The 19,044-nt window shown below is 51.9% G+C and overlaps 2 protein-coding genes across 2 annotated transcripts in view; one reads left to right on the plus strand and one right to left on the minus strand.

The window, feature by feature from the left end:
- ccdc96 (coiled-coil domain containing 96) overlaps nucleotides 1-3,212 on the plus strand; it is a 27,543-nt gene extending 24,331 nt beyond the window's left edge. The window contains exons 11-12 of the mRNA XM_038783591.1: nucleotides 2,086-2,223; nucleotides 2,897-3,212. Of these exons, the coding sequence (XP_038639519.1) occupies nucleotides 2,086-2,223; nucleotides 2,897-3,151 (393 nt within the window). The 3' untranslated portion in view covers nucleotides 3,152-3,212. The remainder of the gene's footprint in view (nucleotides 1-2,085; nucleotides 2,224-2,896) is intronic.
- On the minus strand, nucleotides 3,205-17,578 carry LOC119956615 (retinal cone rhodopsin-sensitive cGMP 3',5'-cyclic phosphodiesterase subunit gamma-like). Its single transcript, XM_038783953.1, has 4 exons — nucleotides 17,499-17,578; nucleotides 12,552-12,728; nucleotides 9,124-9,248; nucleotides 3,205-4,048 (listed from the first exon to the last, which is right to left on the minus strand). Exons 2-4 carry the CDS (start codon nucleotides 12,677-12,679, stop codon nucleotides 3,972-3,974), a joined length of 330 nt encoding a protein of 109 aa, XP_038639881.1. The 5' UTR covers nucleotides 12,680-12,728; nucleotides 17,499-17,578; the 3' UTR covers nucleotides 3,205-3,971.
- Nucleotides 17,579-19,044: the final 1,466 nt, after the last annotated feature.

Consider the following 19,044-nt stretch of genomic DNA (forward strand, 5'->3'; position numbering starts at 1 on the left):
ATCGATACTGTTCCTGTCCATCGATATTGTCCACTGTCCATCGATGCTGTCTCCTGTCCATCAATACTGTCCCCTGTCCATCGATACTGTCTCTTTGTGCATTGATACTGTCCCTTGTCCATTGATACTGTCCCCTGTCCATCGATACTGTCCCCTGTCAATCGATACTGTCCCCTGTCAATCGATACTGTCCCCGTCCATTGATACTGCCCCATGTCCATCGATACTGTCCCCTGTCCATCGATATCGTCCCCTGTCCATCGTTACTGTCCCTGTCCATCGTTACTGCCCCTGTCCATCGATAATGTCCATTTACCATTGATACTATCCACTGTCCATCGATAGTCCCCGTCCATCGATACTGTCCCCTGTCCATCAATACTGTCCACTTACAATTGATACTATCCACTGTCCATCGATACTGTCCCCTGTCCATCAATACTGTCCACTTACCATTGATACTATCCACTGTCCATCGATACTGTCCCCTGTCCATCAATACTGTCCACTTACCATTGATACTATCCACTGTCCATCGATACTGTCCCCTATCCATCGATACTGTCCCCTGTCCATTGATACTGGTTCCAGTCCATCGATTCTGCTTCCTGTACATTGATACCAACTGGACTATATGTGTTTATGGATGGATTGGATTCGACTGTGAATTTCCTCCCACCATGAGATAGTCCACCACACTCACTGTTCAAGCTCACATGTAAAGGAGGTGCCAGACTGGAAGAGTTAACCTGTTTAGGCACAGACAGAGGGAGCATTTCAATATTTTAAAGACACGTAGATATTGGATTAATCGTGAAATGCTCCTTTCAGCCTTAAATAAAAGGTCCACTTTTTCCAACACCATGTTCTTTTAGCAACAGGGGCTAGTCTTGCATTATGGAAAATAAATGTTTGACAGTACTACCTAGTGTAAAGGCCAGTTCCTAGCATGGAAAAGAGATACAGCAGCCCAGGCTAGTTGCCAGGTAATTAGAAGCTTACATGCAACCCACCAAAATCCAATGAAGCTGAGCCTGGGATGGGGAAACTTATAATAATTACATACAGGACCTAACTTGGACTGTTTATGGTTTAATACCTATTTATAGACTGTATTTAACTTCTTCAAATGGAGCGTGGAACAGTCTGGTACTCCATGTTTTTTTTATTTGTTTATCGGATGTGGGCGTCGCTGGCTGGGTCAGCATTTATTGCCCATCCCTGAGAGCAATTAAGAGTGAACCACATTGCTGAGGATCTGGAGCCACATGTAGGCCAGAACAAGTAAGGACAGCAGGTTTCCTTCCCTAATGGGCATTAGTGAACAGATGTTTTTTTTACAACTTCCGACAATGGTTTCATGGCTGATTTGTACTCAACTCAAATTTCATCATCGGCCATGGTGGGATTTGAACCCAGGTCCCAGGCCATTACTCTGGGTCTCTGGATTAGTAGTCCAGCGTCAATACCACTACGCCACTGCCTACCACACCTGTGTGTAAAGATTAAACAGAAATCAAAGCGCACACGAAATACCTTGATGCAATGAGGCTGCAATTCAGATATGCACTGCAGCATCATGTGTTTACTGTCTGCTAGTTATCACGGACAATGCCCGCGCTGTGCTATCAGCTGAAGATGCTGCTCTTGGGGTGATTGGAGCTTTTGTATCTGCTCCCTGGTACCTATATTCTCCCATAGACCCAAATACCTACACATCAATCCCCCCACTTGCCACCGTTACTACAGTGTCCCCCCTCCCCCACTCTGTGCCATTGCCCCAATACCTACATTCACACTGTTCCCTAATACTGATTTCAATGGATAAGAATAAACCAGCATTCCCATTGCTAATGCATCACCCTCCGCTGGTAAAGCCCAACCCCAGTGAGAGCCACCACCTTCCCCAGAGCTCGAGGAAAAGGGTGAACGATGGAACACTAAACGAGGTATGGAAACATTTGGGTGTAAGCAGTTCAAAACTGTAAGTGTCACATCGTGAGACAAACATTTTAGGTAGAGTTTTGCTTTTAAATGGAATATCGGAACAATGCCCAGTGTTGAGATCGGACGTTGGTCTTCCAGGAAGTCACAAAGATGCGGAAGAAGGTCGCAGTCACCATTGGGGTGATGACCCATATTAAAGAGAAGCTGGAGTATGTGGAAGCGGAGAATATGGAGAAGAAAACCCAGCTCATGGACCTTGAGGCTGTTGTGGCACAGGTATGGGGGTGGGGAGGGCCAGGGTGGGCCATCAGGGTGAGAGGATTTATTTTTAATTAATTTAGAGTACCCAATTCATTTTTTCCAATGAAGGGGCAATTTAGCGTGGCCAATCCACCTACCCTGCACATCTTTGGGTTGTGGGGGCGAAACCCTACGCAAACACGGGGAGAATGTGCAAACTCCACACGGACAGTGACCCAGAGCCAGGATTGAACCTGGGACCTCGGTGCTGTGAGACAGCAGTGCTAACCACTGCGCCACTGTGCCATCCTGACCCTTAAGGAAGAGTTGTGTTAGTTTAATAACATTAAGTTAACACAGCACACGGGAGGTATGTGATTGTTTTTCAGGAGGTTTTAATCCTTTTGACTTGCACATGTTAACACCTGTTGTAAAATCAGTGGGCTAGTGGCAGTAACAGTCACATCCAACTTGAATAAAAAGGAAAAGGTTCGGCCTTTGTGTAGCGCCTTTCCTATCTCCGGGTCACTGAAGTGTACAGTCAGTGTTGTAATGTGGGAAACAGTGCTGCATTCTGAGCAGGTTTGAGCCAGGATCTGACCCATTAAAATTGGGTGGTCTTATTTTCTTTTTACATTCTTAAGCTGATTTTTTTTGTTTTATAACGTGCCCTGGTCTGTAACCAGCCTTAAATCTGTGGTTGTTATAGAAACGGGAGATCCTGACCAAAACCAAACAAGCACGGGATAGAGTCCGGACAGCCAACTTCAAACTGAAGGAAAAATGTGGCCTCCTGTGCAACAAGGTGCTGCTTCGTGACTTTGAGGAGAATGTGGACACCAGTGATCGACTGCGCCAAAGGTTGGAGGTGCTGAAACGCCGACACGCTGATCTGACACTCGACTCCTACGGCATCAAGAAGAAAATTGAGTGGGTAAAGATGGGACAGTTGCAAGCTCAGTAACAGCCACTTTGGAGAGCTTGTCCACTTTATTCTGTTACGATAAATATTATATCAGCTGGCATCTGCGTGTTTAATCTTCTGTTCTGATAGTGAGAAACAGACACAATGGGGCAGTTTGTATAGCTGTGATGAGCCACGAGGCAAGCACAGCTACAGCGGAGCAACTTCAAACTGTCTCAAGATTTAGGCAAAGCCTCAAACACCAATCGGAATATCATCTAATGTACAGTTTCCTCGCCCGACTATTAACCAGTTCAAAGAGAGCAGAAAACAAAAGCCCATTCTCTCGATGTCAGTAAAATTCTTATTTTGAATAACTCTAATAATCAATTAAACTAAATCAGATAAACTGAGGGGCAGATGAGAGGGGCAGCCCCTTAAAGCCCAAAACAAAAAGCCAATCACAAATTAAACTTATAACATTATCCAAAATTCTTACGGTTTTGATGCACATTCTGATTTAGTCGTGGTAACCAAGTCAAGGCAACTCTGACAGGGCCAATTAAAATCCTTCCACACACCTCTCCCACTTGATCCAGACTGACAGAGTTTTACAGATTACTTAGAAATAACAATGCACAGATTAATGTCTGGCACTAGTTAAAAGTAGAACTTGAGATACAACTGGATGCCGCATAAGCATAAATATATTTAGATTATAGACTCTACACTGCTCCTCGCCATCGTTGTCTGCAAACTGATGGCGATATTAATGTTCAGGCTGATGGGGTTGAGTGTTGCTCACAGTGGTTTCTAACGGGTAACCCAGGCCATGCTGCTTCCCAGCTCAAACATGGACCACTGCCAGCACCTCCCAGTGTCAGACAATACCATACTGAGCCAATTCATGGAGCTCCAAGTGGCTAAACGCCTCCCAACGACAGATCACAGTAATATCTGTGGAAAGAGAGAGAATTCAACATTCTTAGATCAAGATTTTTTTTTAAAATTTAAAATCCCCAATTTTGTTTTTTTTCAATTAAGAGGCACTTTAGCCTGGCCAATCCACCTACCCTGCACCCATGCAGACAATATGCAAACTCCACACGGACAGTGACCCAGGGCCGAGATTCGAACCCGGGTCCTCAGCGCCGCAGACCCAGTGCTATCCACTGCGCCACATGCCGCCCAATTTTCATTTTGTTCATTTCCTAATGCACTGACTCTTCCTGAATCCTTGCCCAAGTGGTCACTGAACCTGGAGGTTCCCCTCCAAGTCACCCACCATCCTGACTTGGAAATATATCGCCATTCATTCACTGTCACTGGGGCCATATTCTGGCACTGCCTAACAGCACAGTGGGTGCATCTACACCTCAAGGACTGCAGCGGTTCAAGAAGGCAGCTCACCCCCACCTTCTTTTTTTTTTTTAAATAATTTTTATTGAAAGAGTTTTTCCATACAAACATTTACCCCTACTAATTTTTAAATTATTTACAACACAATCCCTCTAGGCAAATGTCCCTCCCTCGCCCGCCCTCTCGCGCGCACCAGTCCTCTCCCCCCCCCCCCCCCCCCCCCCCCCCAGGCAACCTTAACAAACAAGGCAGCCTACAGTTTCAGAAATGAGCAGCGAGCAGACTTGCCCGCGTTACAGTCGTGCATGTCCCCCCACGACCCTTGCTGCCCCCCCCTCCCCCCCCTCCCCTCCCCTCCCCCCCTCCCCTCCCCCCCCCTCCCTCCCCCCCCCCTCCCCCCCCCCCCCCCCCCCCGGGTTGCTGCTGCCACGACCCCGAACGTCTATCTCTGATCTAAAAAGTCAAGGAAAGGTTGCCACCGCCTGGCGAATCCCTGTACCGACCCTCTCAGGGCAAATTTGATCCTTTCTAGCTGAATATAGCTAGCCATATCGTTAATCCAAGTTTCAACGCTTGGAGGCCTCGCGTCCTTCCATTGAATTAATATCCTTCGTCGAGCCACTAGGGACGCAAAGGCCAGTATTCCGGCCTCCCTAGCCTCCTGTACCCCCGGTTCTACCCCGACCCCAAAGATCGCAAGCCCCCATCCTGGTTTGACCCTGGACCCCACCACCTTCGACACCGTCCTTGCCACCCCCTTCCAGAACCCTTCCAGCACCGGACATGCCCAGAACATATGCACATGGTTCGCTGGGCTTCCCAGACATCTGACACACCTGTCCTCACCCCCAAAGAACCGGCTCATCCTTGTCCCCGTCATGTGAGCTCTATGCAGCACCTTAAATTGAATGAGACTCAGTCTCGCACACGAGGAGGAAGAGTTGACCTTCTCCAGTGCATCCGCCCACGTCCCGTCTTCTATCTGCTCTCCCAGCTCCCCTTCCCACTTGGCTTTCAGCTCCTCCCCTGATGCTGCTTCCGCCTCCTGCATTATCTTGTAGATGTCTGATATCTTCCCCCCTCCGACCCAGACCCCCGAGAGCACCCTATCACTCGCCCCCTTACTGGGGAGCAGGGGAAACCCCTCCACCTGCCGCCTAGCAAATGCCTTCACTTGTAAATATCTGAACATGTTTCCCGGGGGGAGCTCAAACTTCTCCTCCAGCCCTCCCAGGCTCGCAAACCTCCCCTCTATAAACAGGTCCTTCAGCTGCCGTATGCCCACCCTGTACCAGCTCTGAAATCCCCCGTCGATGTTCCCCGGGATGAATCTATGGTTCCCTCTTATTGGCGCCGCCAACAGACCTCCCATTTCCCCCCTATGTCGCCTCCACTGCCCCCATATCTTGAGGGTGGCCGCCACCACCGGGCTCGTGGTGTACCTCGTGGGGGGGAGCGGCCAAGGTGCCGTTACTAGGGCCCCCAGGCTTGTGTTGCCACAGGACGCCCTCTCCATTCGTTTCCAAGCTGCCCCCTCCCCTTCCATCATCCACTTGCGCACCATTGACACATTTGCCGCCCAGTAGTACCCCGAGAGATTGGGCAGTGCCAGCCCTCCACTGTCCCTACTCCGCTCCAAAAAGACCCTCCTCACCCTTGGGGTGCCATGCGCCCACACGTAGCTCATGATGCTACTCGTCACCTTTTTGAAGAAGGCCCTAGGGAGGAAGATGGGCAAGCACTGAAATAAAAACAAGAACCTTGGGAGGACCGTCATTTTGATTGACTGCACCCTCCCCGCCAGCGACAACGGTACCATGTCCCACCTCTTAAATTCCTCCTCCATCTGTTCCACCAGCCTGGAAAAGTTCAACTTGTGGAGGGTCCCCCAGTTCCTTGCCACCTGCACCCCTAAGTACCTAAAGCTCTTTCCTGCTCGCTTGAAGGGGAGTCTCCCAATACCCTCTCCCTGGTCCCCCGGGTGTATCACAAAAACCTCGCTTTTGCCCAAATTTAGTTTGTACCCCGAAAAGTCCCCAAACTCTGCTAATAGTTCCATTATCTCCGGCATTCCCCCTTCTGGGTCTGCCACGTACAGCAGTAGATCATCCGCATACAGCGATACTCGATGTTCCTCCCCTCCCCTAGTCAGTCCTCTCCACCCCCCTGAACCCCTCAGTGCCATCGCCAACGGTTCAATCGCCAGTGCGAAAAGTAGGGGGGATAGGGGACATCCCTGCCTGGTTCCTCGGTGGAGCCCGAAATACTCCGACCTCCTCCCGTTTGTCACTACACTCGCCGTCGGGGCCGAGTAGAGCAACTTCACCCACTTAATAAACCCTTCCCCAAACCCAAACCGTTCCAACGTCTCCCACAGGTACTCCCACTCCACCCTATCGAATGCCTTCTCCGCGTCCAGCGCTACCACTATCTCAGCCTCCCCCTCCACTGCCGGCATCATAATTACATTCAGCAGTCTCCGCACGTTCGTGTTGAGCTGCCGCCCCTTCACGAACCCCGTCTGGTCCTCATGGATTACCCCTGGCACACAATCCTCTATTCTAGCTGCCAGGATCTTTGCCAGCAACTTGGCATCCACGTTCAGAAGCGAGATAGGCCTGTAGGACCCGCACTGCACGGGGTCTTTATCCCGCTTCAATATCAGGGAGATCAGAGCCTGCGACATTGTCGGGGGCAGAACCCCCCCCTCTCGCGCCTCATTAAAGGCTCGTACCAGTACCGGTCCCACCAAGTCCACATTTTTCTTATAGAATTCCACCGGGAACCCATCTGGCCCCGGCGCCTTCCCCGCTTGCATCTGACCTATTCCCTTGACTAGCTCCTCTAGCCCTATTGGCGCCCCCAGCCCTTCTACCAGCCCCTCCTGGACCCTTGGGAACCTCAATTTGTTTAGGAAGTCCTCCATTCCCCCTCTCCTCGTCGGCGGCTCAGACCGATACAACTCCTTGTAAAAATCCCTGAAGACCCCGTTCACTTCTTGCCCCTTCTGCACTACCTTCCCTCCCCTCTCCTTCACTCCCCCAATCTCCCTAGCCGCATCTCGTTTGCGAAGCTGGTGTGCCAGCATCCTGCTCGCCTTTTCCCCATACTCATAGACCGCGCCCTGTGCCCTTCTCCACTGCGTCTCTGCCTTCCTGGTGGTCAGCAGGTCGAACTTGACCTGCAGGCTGCGCCGTTCTCCCAGCAGCCCCTCCTCTGGTGCCTCCGCATATCTCCTATCCACTTCCAATAGCTCCCCCACCAGCCTCTCCCTCTCCTGCCTCTCCTTTCTTTCTCTGTGCGCCCTTATGGAGATCAGCTCTCCCCTGATCACTGCCTTCAGGGCCTCCCAGACCATCCCCACCTGCACCTCACCCGTGTCATTCAAGTCCAGATAGCTCTCAATGCTCTTCCGGACCCTTTTACACACCTCGTCGTCCGCTAACAGCCCCACATCCAGCCGCCACAGCGGGCGCTGGTCCCGCGCCTCCCCCATTTCCACATCCACCCAATGCGGTGCATGATCAGAGATCGCAATGGCCGAGTACTCAGCTTCCCGTACCCTCGGGATCAGCCCCCTGCTCAACACGAAGAAATCGATTCTGGAGTACACTCTATGGACGTGGGAGAAAAAGGAATACTCCCTCGCCCTCGGCCTACCAAACCTCCATGGGTCTACTCCTCCCATCTGCTCCATGTACCCCCTCAGCACTTCTGCCGCTGCCGGCCTCCTATTGGTCCTTGAGCTCGATCTGTCTAGCCCGGGGTCCAGCACTGTGTTAAAGTCCCCCCCACCCCCACCTTCTGAAGGCCAGCTAGGGATGGGCAATAAACGCTGGTCTAACCAGCGACGGCCACATCCCGTACATGAATAAAAAAATTGTACGAGTGTAAGTACACACGTTCCATAGCACACAAGGCCATGGACTAAGGGCTGGAAAATGGGATTCGAATAGATAGGTGCGAGATGGCCGGAGACACGATGGGCAGGATGCTTGTTTGGGAGTCTGTTCTCCCACCAGAGGAGAATTGTAACCGGTTTACGATTCCCCTGGGAGTGCAAACTAGCAAGCAATTCCGTTTTCCTCGCCATGTAGATTTGTGCATGGTGTGCATGCGGGATTCTGGGGGAATCCTGTTTACGGGCTGCCATTTTCAGCTGCGATCTGATAGCAACGTCCCGCAGTGCCCACCCCCTCTCCCCGCCCCGCACCACAAATCAGCCCTGAATCGCTACCTCCCCCCCCCCCCCCCCAACACTGCACAGCAGCCCTCTACCCCCGAAATACCTGGGTGTCCCCCCACTCCCAAGTATGGGGGTGCCCTGACCTGACCCCCCCCCCCCCCAGGTCCCCTTTAAAGTGGGACCCCCGCAGGGACCCTTGTAATAGGGGGACCCCCACAGGGACTCCTTGACCACAGCCCCCTGTAATAGTGGGACCCCCGCAGGGTCCCCTGTAATAGCAGAACCCTCCTCCAGGGACCTTTCCCCTCCCTCGGACCCTTGACCAAAGAGACCCCTCACAGGATCTCCTGTAATGGGGGATTCCCCTGGGAACCCCTGCATAAAGGGACCCCCCCTCACAGAAATGAGACCCCTGTCTGGATTCTGTAGAGCAGTCAGACGGACAGTCCAAGGAATTGCAACTATAACACTTACCTTGATGCTCCACGTGTCCAATCCTCGACAGATCCATTCGTTGCAAGCCATTCATAGCTTTCGAGTAGTGGTCTGTGATTGACAGCTTCGATAAACCATCTGCAGCTTTGATCCATACATCTCCCTTCACAGGGCGCCCTGTGAGGGAGGAGGCAGTGCACTGTGGGGCTGCTGGCCCTCAGTTGTGCTTGGATAGTCTCTACCAGCATGGTCTTGGCGTGGCGGACCTCACAGTGGGCCAAGGGTTAACTCCTTGGGTGGGAGGTGGGGGGGGGGGGGGGGGGGGGGGAGGTGGGGGGGGGGGGGAAGGTGGGGGGGTGAGGCTACCCCCTTGGCCCACCATGAGGTCCAACACGCCAGGGCCACGCTGATAGAGACCACCAGTGATCTGCGCCCACGTGACTCCCGGCTGCGGGGACTGGAGAATGAGGGAGGGCCGGAGAATTGGAACGCTGGGTTCGTTAAATGGATGCAAATGGGTCGTTCAGAGCGATTTGCATTGATTGACATCCTCCCGCTGGCATGTGGTATGGATCACCATTCCGGAGGGTCAGAATATCACCTTGATCCAGCATCGATCCCGATTTTGCCCCAACGCCCGATTCACGAATCCAGCTTTCCCAGGAAAGAGAATCCCGTTCTATGTCTCTATTCAGTGCTCACCGACCTATAGTCAGAGAGCAAGTGTGAGTTTAGATTAAGATTCAGGGGCTGGATTCTCCTCCGGCGTGGGATCCCCCATTTCACCGGCAGCACGCTGACGCCCACGGATTCTCCTCCGGCGTGGGATCCCCCATTCCTGGGTGCTGACTCTGGGTGCTGACTCTGGGTGCAGACTCTGGGTGCTGACTCTGCTCTGGGTGCTGACTCTGGGTGCAGACTCTGGGTGCTGACTCTGGGTGCTGACTCTGCTCTGGGTGCTGACTCTGGGTGCTGACTCTGCTCTGGGTGCAGACTCTGGGTGCTGACTCTGGGTTCTGACTCTGCTCTGGGTGCTGACTCTGGGTGCTGACTCTGGGTGCTGACTCTGGGTGCAGACTCTGCTCTGGGTGCTGACTCTGGGTGCTGCCTCTGGGTGCTGACTCTGGGTGCAGACTCTGCTCTGGGTGCTGACTCTGGGTGCTGCCTCTGCTCTGGGTGCTGACTCTGGGTGCTGACTCTGGGTGCTGACTCTGCTCTGGGTGCTGACTCTGGGTGCTGACTCTGGGTGCTGACTCTGGGTGCAGACTCTGCTCTGGGTGCTGACTCTGGGTGCTGACTCTGCTCTGGGTGCTGACTCTGGGTGCTGACTCTGGGTGCTGACTCTGCTCTGGGTGCTGACTCTGGGTGCTGACTCTGGGTGCTGACTCTGGGTGCAGACTCTGGGTGCAGACTCTGGGTGCTGACTCTGGGTGCTGACTCTGGGTGCTGACTCTGGGTGCAGACTCTGCTCTGGGTGCTGACTCTGGGTGCTGCCTCTGGGTGCTGACTCTGCTCTGGGTGCTGACTCTGGGTGCTGACTCGGTGCTGACTCTGGGTGCTGACTCTGGGTGCTGACTCTGCTCTGGGTGCAGACTCTGGGTGCAGACTCTGGGTGCTGACTCTGGGTGCTGCCTCTGCTCTGGGTGCTGACTCTGGGTGCTGACTCTGGGTGCAGACTCTGGGTGCTGACTCTGGGTGCTGACTCTGGGTGCTGCCTCTGCTCTGGGTGCCTACTCTGGGTGCAGACTCTGGGTGCTGACTCTGGGTGCTGACTGTGACAACTCTGTCACTGCCTGACTCCAATGAGCAGACATTTCAGAAGGAATATAGACTCTCCCCAGGGGGCTAACACGGAGGGTGCTGACTCTGGGTGCTGACTCTGGGTGCAGACTCTGGGTGCTGACTCTGGGTGCTGACTCTGGGTGCTGACTCTGGGTGCTGACTCTGGGTGCTGACTCTGGGTGCAGACTCTGGGTGCTGACTCTGGGTGCCTACTCTGGGTGCAGACTCTGGGTGCTGACTCTGGGTGCTGCCTCTGGGTGCTGCCTCTGGGTGCTGCCTCTGGGTGCTGACTCTGGGTGCAGACTCTGCTCTGGGTGCTGACTCTGGGTGCTGACTCTGGGTGCTGACTCTGCTCTGGGTGCTGACTCTGGGTGCTGACTCTGGGTGCTGACTCTGGGTGCAGACTCTGCTCTGGGTGCTGACTCTGGGTGCTGACTCTGCTCTGGGTGCTGACTCTGGGTGCTGACTCTGGGTGCTGACTCTGCTCTGGGTGCTGACTCTGGGTGCTGACTCTGGGTGCTGACTCTGGGTGCTGACTCTGGGTGCAGACTCTGGGTGCTGACTCTGGGTGCTGACTCTGGGTGCAGACTCTGCTCTGGGTGCTGACTCTGGGTGCTGCCTCTGGGTGCTGACTCTGCTCTGGGTGCTGACTCTGGGTGCTGACTCGGTGCTGACTCTGGGTGCTGACTCTGGGTGCTGACTCTGCTCTGGGTGCAGACTCTGGGTGCAGACTCTGGGTGCTGACTCTGGGTGCTGCCTCTGCTCTGGGTGCTGACTCTGGGTGCTGACTCTGGGTGCAGACTCTGGGTGCTGACTCTGGGTGCTGACTCTGGGTGCTGCCTCTGCTCTGGGTGCCTACTCTGGGTGCTGACTCTGGGTGCTGACTCTGGGTGCAGACTGTGACAACTCTGTCACTGCCTGACTCCAATGAGCAGACATTTCAGAAGGAATATAGACTCTCCCCAGGGGGCTAACACGGAGGGTGCTGACTCTGGGTGCTGACTCTGGGTGCAGACTCCGGGTGCTGACTCTGGGTGCCTACTCTGGGTGCCTACTCTGGGTGCAGACTCTGGGTGCTGACTCTGGGTGCTGACTCTGGGTGCAGACTCTGGGTGCTGACTCTGGGTGCAGACTCTGGGTGCTGACTCTGGGTGCTGACTCTGGGTGCAGACTCTGGGTGCTGACTCTGGGTGCTGACTCTGGGTGCAGACTCTGGGTGCAGACTCTGGGTGCAGACTCTGGGTGCAGACTCTGGGTGCTGACTCTGGGTGCTGACTCTGGGTGCTGCCTCTGGGTGCTGACTCTGGGTGCTGACTCTGGGTGCTGACTCTGGGTGCTGACTCTGGGTGCAGACTCTGGGTGCTGACTCTGGGTGCTGACTCTGGGTGCTGCCTCTGCTCTGGGTGCAGACTCTGGGTGCAGACTCTGGGTGCTGACTCTGGGTGCTGCCTCTGCTCTGGGTGCAGACTCTGGGTGCAGACTCTGGGTGCAGACTCTGGGTGCTGACTGTGACAGCTCTGTCACTGCCTGACTCCAATGAGCAGACATTTCAGAAGGAATATAGACTCTCCCCAGGGGGCTAACACGGAGGGGCGTTCCAGTGTCGCCCACATCAAAAGGTTCATTAACTGATAAACAAGTCTCAGATTCAGAAATTACAGGGAGCTTCCCAGGGCTCAATCAGCAAATAGTTCATACCCTCTCACTCCTGCCTTTGGAGGTTTGCTCTTGAACTGTCGGGTCGCTCTTTGTTTGAATTTCGGTGGCCCCTTTCTAGGGGAAGTGGTACATCCCGAAATATTGGCTGGCGGAATCATTGTGCTCATTTTCACAGAATGGGGCTCAGGCGGTGGTAAACGCTGTGCCCTGATCGCACTGAAAGACAAAATATTACAGTTACAACCAAAGATAATCAATTTCCCATATTGAATAGAAGGAATCGTCTGACGATTATTATCCAGGTGGGTATCAGCCGACTCCAACATCAACCCCAACCCTCACGCCAACTCCAATGTACTCGTATGGTACGGTTCTAGCTTTGAGACATTTGGGTGTCCTGTCTGGCTTGATTTTTAGGTGTACCTCGACCCCAGTCATAGAGCCTAATGAATCTTTGAACACCTTCTCATAACTCATAAGAAGTTGTTGCAAGGTGCTCTTTGACTCCACTAATTGATTGACTGGTTCCCAGTTAAGCCTAACCTTTGCTAATCATTCTCCGCCAAATAGAGCAGGAACATTTCCACAGACAACGTGAAGAGGCAACTTCACTATCTTCCCATTTTCTTCTACTTTCACCATAATGCATCCTTTTAATGGGACAACCTCCTCAGTTTACCTCCTGAGGATCACATTTGGAGATTTTAAAGGCAGATGCTTCGGCTTTTGATGGTAAATAATCTCAGCTATTAACGATTCAGCTACGCCCATATCCACTTGCATTTTAATTTCATGACCTTTGGATTTTGGATATACCCAAAAGCATTGTTAATCGCCCCTCATTGACAAGAGCCTCGCTTCAACTCCTGCAGTAGCTCCGTTACGTTGTCTTTTGAGTAATCGTGAATTTTGTCCAATAATTTATAGACACGACTCGTCTGTTTTGATGTGTGTCTTTTCCTCGCACATTATTGGTGTTGAAGAGGTTTTCCGAGCTCCACAAGCCTTGGCAATAAGGCCCATTTTGCCACAGTTGTTGCATGTATTTGTTTTACTCCAGTATCCCCCGTTGAGTGGACAACCTGTGTACCTCTGTGACATGGTTGCAACCTTGTTCCTAATGGTATCCATTTTGTGTGGCTTCACTCCAGCCCCTATCTGTGAAGCTTCTCTTGTTGTTAGCTCCATAGATGTGGCAACTTAAATCACTTCTCGCAAGCAGCTTCCTCTGAATTGCTTCACTGCCGGGTCCACAAACCAGCCTATCACGAAGAGTATCATCAAATGTTGCACCAAATTCACAATATTTGGCTAACTTTCTTAAAGTCGCTACGAATTGTAAAATGTTGCCACCTTCTTCCCGACTATGGCAGTGAAACCGAAACCTTTCTGAAATCAATGACTCAGAGTCTAGGAGAGAAAATCCCCTCTAAGACTTTCATTAAATCAATGTAGGACTTGGCCTGGTTTTTCTGGGTGGACTAAATTTTGTAGCAGCTTAAATGTTTACACGTTCCTGAGCTGAGAAATGTTGTAACCTTTATGTCCTCTGGGGTCTGATTTGCTATGAGATTAATTGGAATCTTTCCTCATATGAATTCAGTTTCTCAGCCTTCATCAGATGCACCCCGTTTCGCCATTTTGGATCCTGGCTCCTAGGGTCTAATTTCAAACAACCTCCTCCCTTTCAATGCTTATGGAAAGTATGGCACAAACAATCCCCTGTAGTTCGCCCCCCCCTCCCTGCCCCACATACTTTAGTTTAGATAGAGTTGGATCTTTTTGAGTCCAGGTGTTAAACGTGTTTGCGGATGGCAACAAAGTCTCTAACGAAGGCGGCACGGTGGCGCAGTGGTTAGCAATGCTATTTCAACGGCTTTTTTTAAAGTCCAGGTTGGGTTCTGTCAATAATTCGTTTTGGATAGTCAAGTTGTTTATTCCGCATACCAACCTGTCTCGCAGCATTTCACTTAGGGATAGTCTGAATTCACAATGTTCTGCCAATTTTCGTTTCTAGCCAAACAGTCAGTGACAGTTTCCCCTGGGATTCTCCCTGCTGTGTTAAAACGGGATCTCTGGAGCATAACAGAGGGTTTTGTATCTTTGTGGTTTTTTTAACCAATTCTACTAACTCGTTAAAAGCCTTCAAGTCAGGGGCATGGGGATAGGTCAGGCTTTTATCACACTCAATATCGGGGCCGCATGTTGTGAGTAAGATCACGTTCTGCTTTACAGTCGCACAGTGGTTAGCACTGTTGCTCACAGCTCCATGGTCCCAGGTTTGATTCCCGGCTTGGGTCACTGTCTGTGCGGAGTCTGCACGTTCTCCCCGTGTCTGCGTGGGTTTCCTCCGGGCGCTCCGGTTTCCTCCCACAAGTCACGAAAGACGTGCTGATGGGTGAATTGGACATTCTGAATTCTCCCTCCGTGGACCCGAACAGGCTCCGAGTGTGGCAACTAGGGGCTTTTCACAGTAACTTCATTGCAGTTTTAATGTAAGCCTACTTGTGACAATAATAAAGATTGCTATTATTATTTTTACCCCGGAAGAAGTCAGGGATACACTCTGTATATTGGGCCCAGTCTCTCCATTTACATCATCGGGTTAAAGTTTACCGAGAAAGGCATTTTCTTTTCTAACCGGAGAAGTCGCTTGTTGGACAATGAAGGTCGCTTGAGAAAAAAAAACTTGTTTACTCTTGGTCACGAATGTAATAATCTCACCAAGGCCAGTCTGCCAACACCAAACCATTTTATTCACCTAACAAACAGGGCCACAGAACAAGTCCAAACACAGAACACTGGCCTGGGGTGAAGCAGCTGGTTTTATGTTTCCCATTGGATGACTTCTTGCCCCCTCAATAGGGAAGTTCTTCCTCAATCCCACAGGGCCACCATAACATGGATAATGCATAACATGGGGCAGCACGGTACCATGGTGGTTAGCATAAATGCTTCACAGCTCCAGGGTCCCAGGTTCGATTCCCGGCTGGGTCACTGTCTGTGCGGAGTCTGCACGTCCTCCCCGTGTGTGCGTGGGTTTCCTCCGGGTGCTCCGGTTTCCTCCCACAGTCCAAAGATGTACGGGTTAGGTGGATTGGCCGTGATAAATTGCCCGTAGTGTCCTAAAAAGTAAGGTTAAGGGGGGTTGTTGGGTTACGGGTATAGGGTGGATACGTGGGTTTGAGTAGGGTGATCATGGCTCATCACAACATCGAGGGCCGAAGGGCCTGTTCTGTGCTGTACTGTTCTATGTTCTATGTTCTATGTAATAGGTGATAAAATCTTTCAAACTCAGTATACATTAGGCTCATGTTGGACGATCTAACACTCTCATTTCCCTTGCCCCCTTGTTATGTTTGAGAATTAAAAAATCAGCTTTTAAAAAATGTTGTACACCGATAATCCTCAAACAGGCTGATATTTCCCGTCAATCCGGAATAATAACTCCAGAAAAACCAACCATTAATCCCCATTTTGCTGGGGGTTAGCATGCCTGCAGCGTAGAGCACCCGCCTCTAGCTGCCGATTGGCCGGGTCCACGGCCGCGCTTGCGCACGGTGGCGACCTACAGCATGGTGGCAGCACCCCCCCCTTCGGCTGGCTTGCGCGCCCCGGACCACCTCCCCACAGTGCGCCAGCCCCTAAAAAAGTCTCCCCCTGCCCGCGGATCAGCCCGCGCTCGACTGTGGTGGTGCTGGACTGTGACCACAGCCGCCACGGCGAGTTCCCGACAGGATGGGGACCACACGCGGTCCACGCCGTCGGGAACTCGGCCGGTCGAGGGCCGAGCATAGGGGGCGGGCATCAGGCAACGTCCTGAGCCCATCGATACGTGGCACGGCGTGGAGGGGACGGAGCATCGTAAAAACGGCACCGTCCCCGATTCGGTCAGGAAGTTTGATTCTCCGGTCGATGGCCAAACTCGGTTTCGGTGTCGACAACCGGAGAATCCAATCCAGGGTCTTTTTTTCATATTATTCAATTTCTGTGCGGATCTCTGAGAGAATCTCAGTCGGCTTCCATTCGCAAATGAATGATTCTGAAAGTGAAACAGCAGCAACAGCGCCGGCCAACCTCCAAACAACACCAACAATCATTGAATATTCTTCTAAACGCACCCACCTTTACTTTAGATTCTCTGTCTCTGGGCATATTTGCTCAGAGGAAGTTTAAAAACCTCCAGAGTGAAGATAACCTCAAATCAGAGGAACAACCTTGTCTGGGAATAATTTCTGATTCCGTAAGAGGCAAGATTGAAGATTTGCAGATCTGATCCCCCAGCCCGTTGCTTCAGATTTACATCGAAATCAGAGCGAAATCTTTGCTCATCCTGTTCCCAGTTACCTGGGGGACTCGAGGTTGTATTTCAGTAATCGGATTCTGCTAATCTCACCATTGGGCAGTTCAGTGGCACATGTTCCCTTATTAACTCAGATTTATGATCATCTCAATTAAACCCCTGATGGGCAGGCAGGCAAGGGACAGGATTACTGTTAAAACCCACACTGGATGCAGTGGGGACGGAGGGGGAGGCGAGGGAGGGGGCAGAGGGAGGGAAAGGAGGGAGAGACAGGGTGGGACGGAGGGAGTGGAGGGGAAGGTGGAGGGAGAGGACAGGAGCGGCACGCAGGAAGAGGAGAGGGAGAGGGAAATGGGAGGGACGGGACGGAGGCGCTGCACTGTCAGAGGGTCAGTACTGAGGGAGTGCCGCACTGTCAGAGGGTCAGTACTAAGGGAGTGCCGCACTGTCAGAGGGTCAGTACTGAGGGAGTGCCGCACTGTCAGAGGGTCAGTACTGAGGGAGTGCCGCACTGTCAGAGGGTCAGTACTGAGGGAGTGCCACATTGTCAGAGGGTCAGTACTGAGGGAGTGCTGCACTGTCAGAGGGTCAGCGAGACTGTCACCTTTCAAGTATTTGATGTTTGCGATTTCCAGATTGGTATGTTACTGTGATAATGATAAATGAAAATCTCCTTTACTTACATCAGGAGGATGCTGACGATTAGCGATTTGGTATTTCAGCCTCGCGCTTGAACCTGGAGAGTTTCAGAATGATGCTCAATCCCCCCTTTAATACTCTCCACAGTTAATCTGCTTTTGCAATCTGTCTGTCCCACACAGTCTTGCTGTTTGTTAAATGTCTGATTGGCTGCATTCTGACCCACCTCCTGCTCAAGTTTAAGGAATTGATTTGGTGAATTTTCTTCCGGAGTCTGGGTCAGTTTATTGGAAGCTGATGAGAAATCCGGAGCTGAGGGACAGCCTCAGTGTCAATGTTAGAACAAACATAAAACATACAGTGCAGAAGGAGGCCATTCGGCCCATCGAGTCTGCACCGACCCACTTAAACTCTCACTTCCACCCTATCCCTGTAACCCAATAACCCCCCCTAATCTTTTTGTCACTGGGGGCAATTTATCATGGCCAACCCACCTAACCTGCACATCTTTGGACTGTGGGAGGAAACCGGAGCACCCGGAGGAAACCCACGCAGACACGGGTAGAACGTGCAGACTCCGCACAGACAGTGACCCAGCCGGGAATCGAACCTGGGACCCTGGAGCTGTGAAGCAACAGTGCCAATCACTTGTGCTACCGTGCTGCCCACGTGCTGAACAGTGATGGTTTGTCATGTGTTTTAGTGACTGGTTCCTGGGAACAGGGATCTGAACCTTGTCAGGATTGAGCGATTCGGTGATTCAAACAGAGAACTTGATGGAATGTATCTCTCTCTGTTTGATTTTTCAGTCTGGAGTGAGTGAATAGTGAGAAACTGCACCTTGCTGGTGGGGGAATGGCTCTGTCATCAGGAGAGTCCTGCTGCTGCTGGTGATTGCCCATAGAATCCCCACAGTACAGAAGGAGGCCATTCAGCCCATCAATTCTGCACTGGCCCTTTGAAGGAGCACCTCGGCCCACTCCCCCGCACTATCGCAATCACTCCAAAACCTAACCCGCACATCTTTGGACTTTGGAATGAAACCGGAGCACCCGGGGGAAACCCACGCAGACACGGGGAGAACGTGCAAATGCCACACAGTCGCCCAATATATGAATCGAACTGGCACTGTGAGGCAGCAGTGCTAACCACTGTATCGCTCCATTACTGTGAAAAAGATCAGAAATGAGGTTCATATATTCCCTCACAACCGGGACCTTCATACCATTGGGAGTGACACTCTTATGGGTGTCCTTCCAATGTGATGGTGTAACCCATTCAATACTAAAGCAGATGTGAGACTAGTGACTGTGAGACTAATGAGTGTGACAGTGTGACACTAATGAGTGTGTGACTAATGAGTGTAACAATGTGACACTAGTGACTGGGAGAACATAAGAACTAGGAGCAGGAATCGACCATCTGGGCCCTCGAATCTGCTCCACTATTGAATAAGATCGTGACTGATCTTTTTGTGGACTCAGCTCCACTTACCCGCCCCTCACCACAACCTATAATCCTTTTAATGTTCCTTAGAAAATTCAGCTAGGCCCCCGACGATGTCACGGGCGCTGGTTTCCCTGATCCTGA

Source organism: Scyliorhinus canicula, chromosome 23 (genome assembly GCF_902713615.1).
Source record: "Scyliorhinus canicula chromosome 23, sScyCan1.1, whole genome shotgun sequence".
Lineage (NCBI taxonomy): Eukaryota > Metazoa > Chordata > Chondrichthyes > Carcharhiniformes > Scyliorhinidae > Scyliorhinus > Scyliorhinus canicula.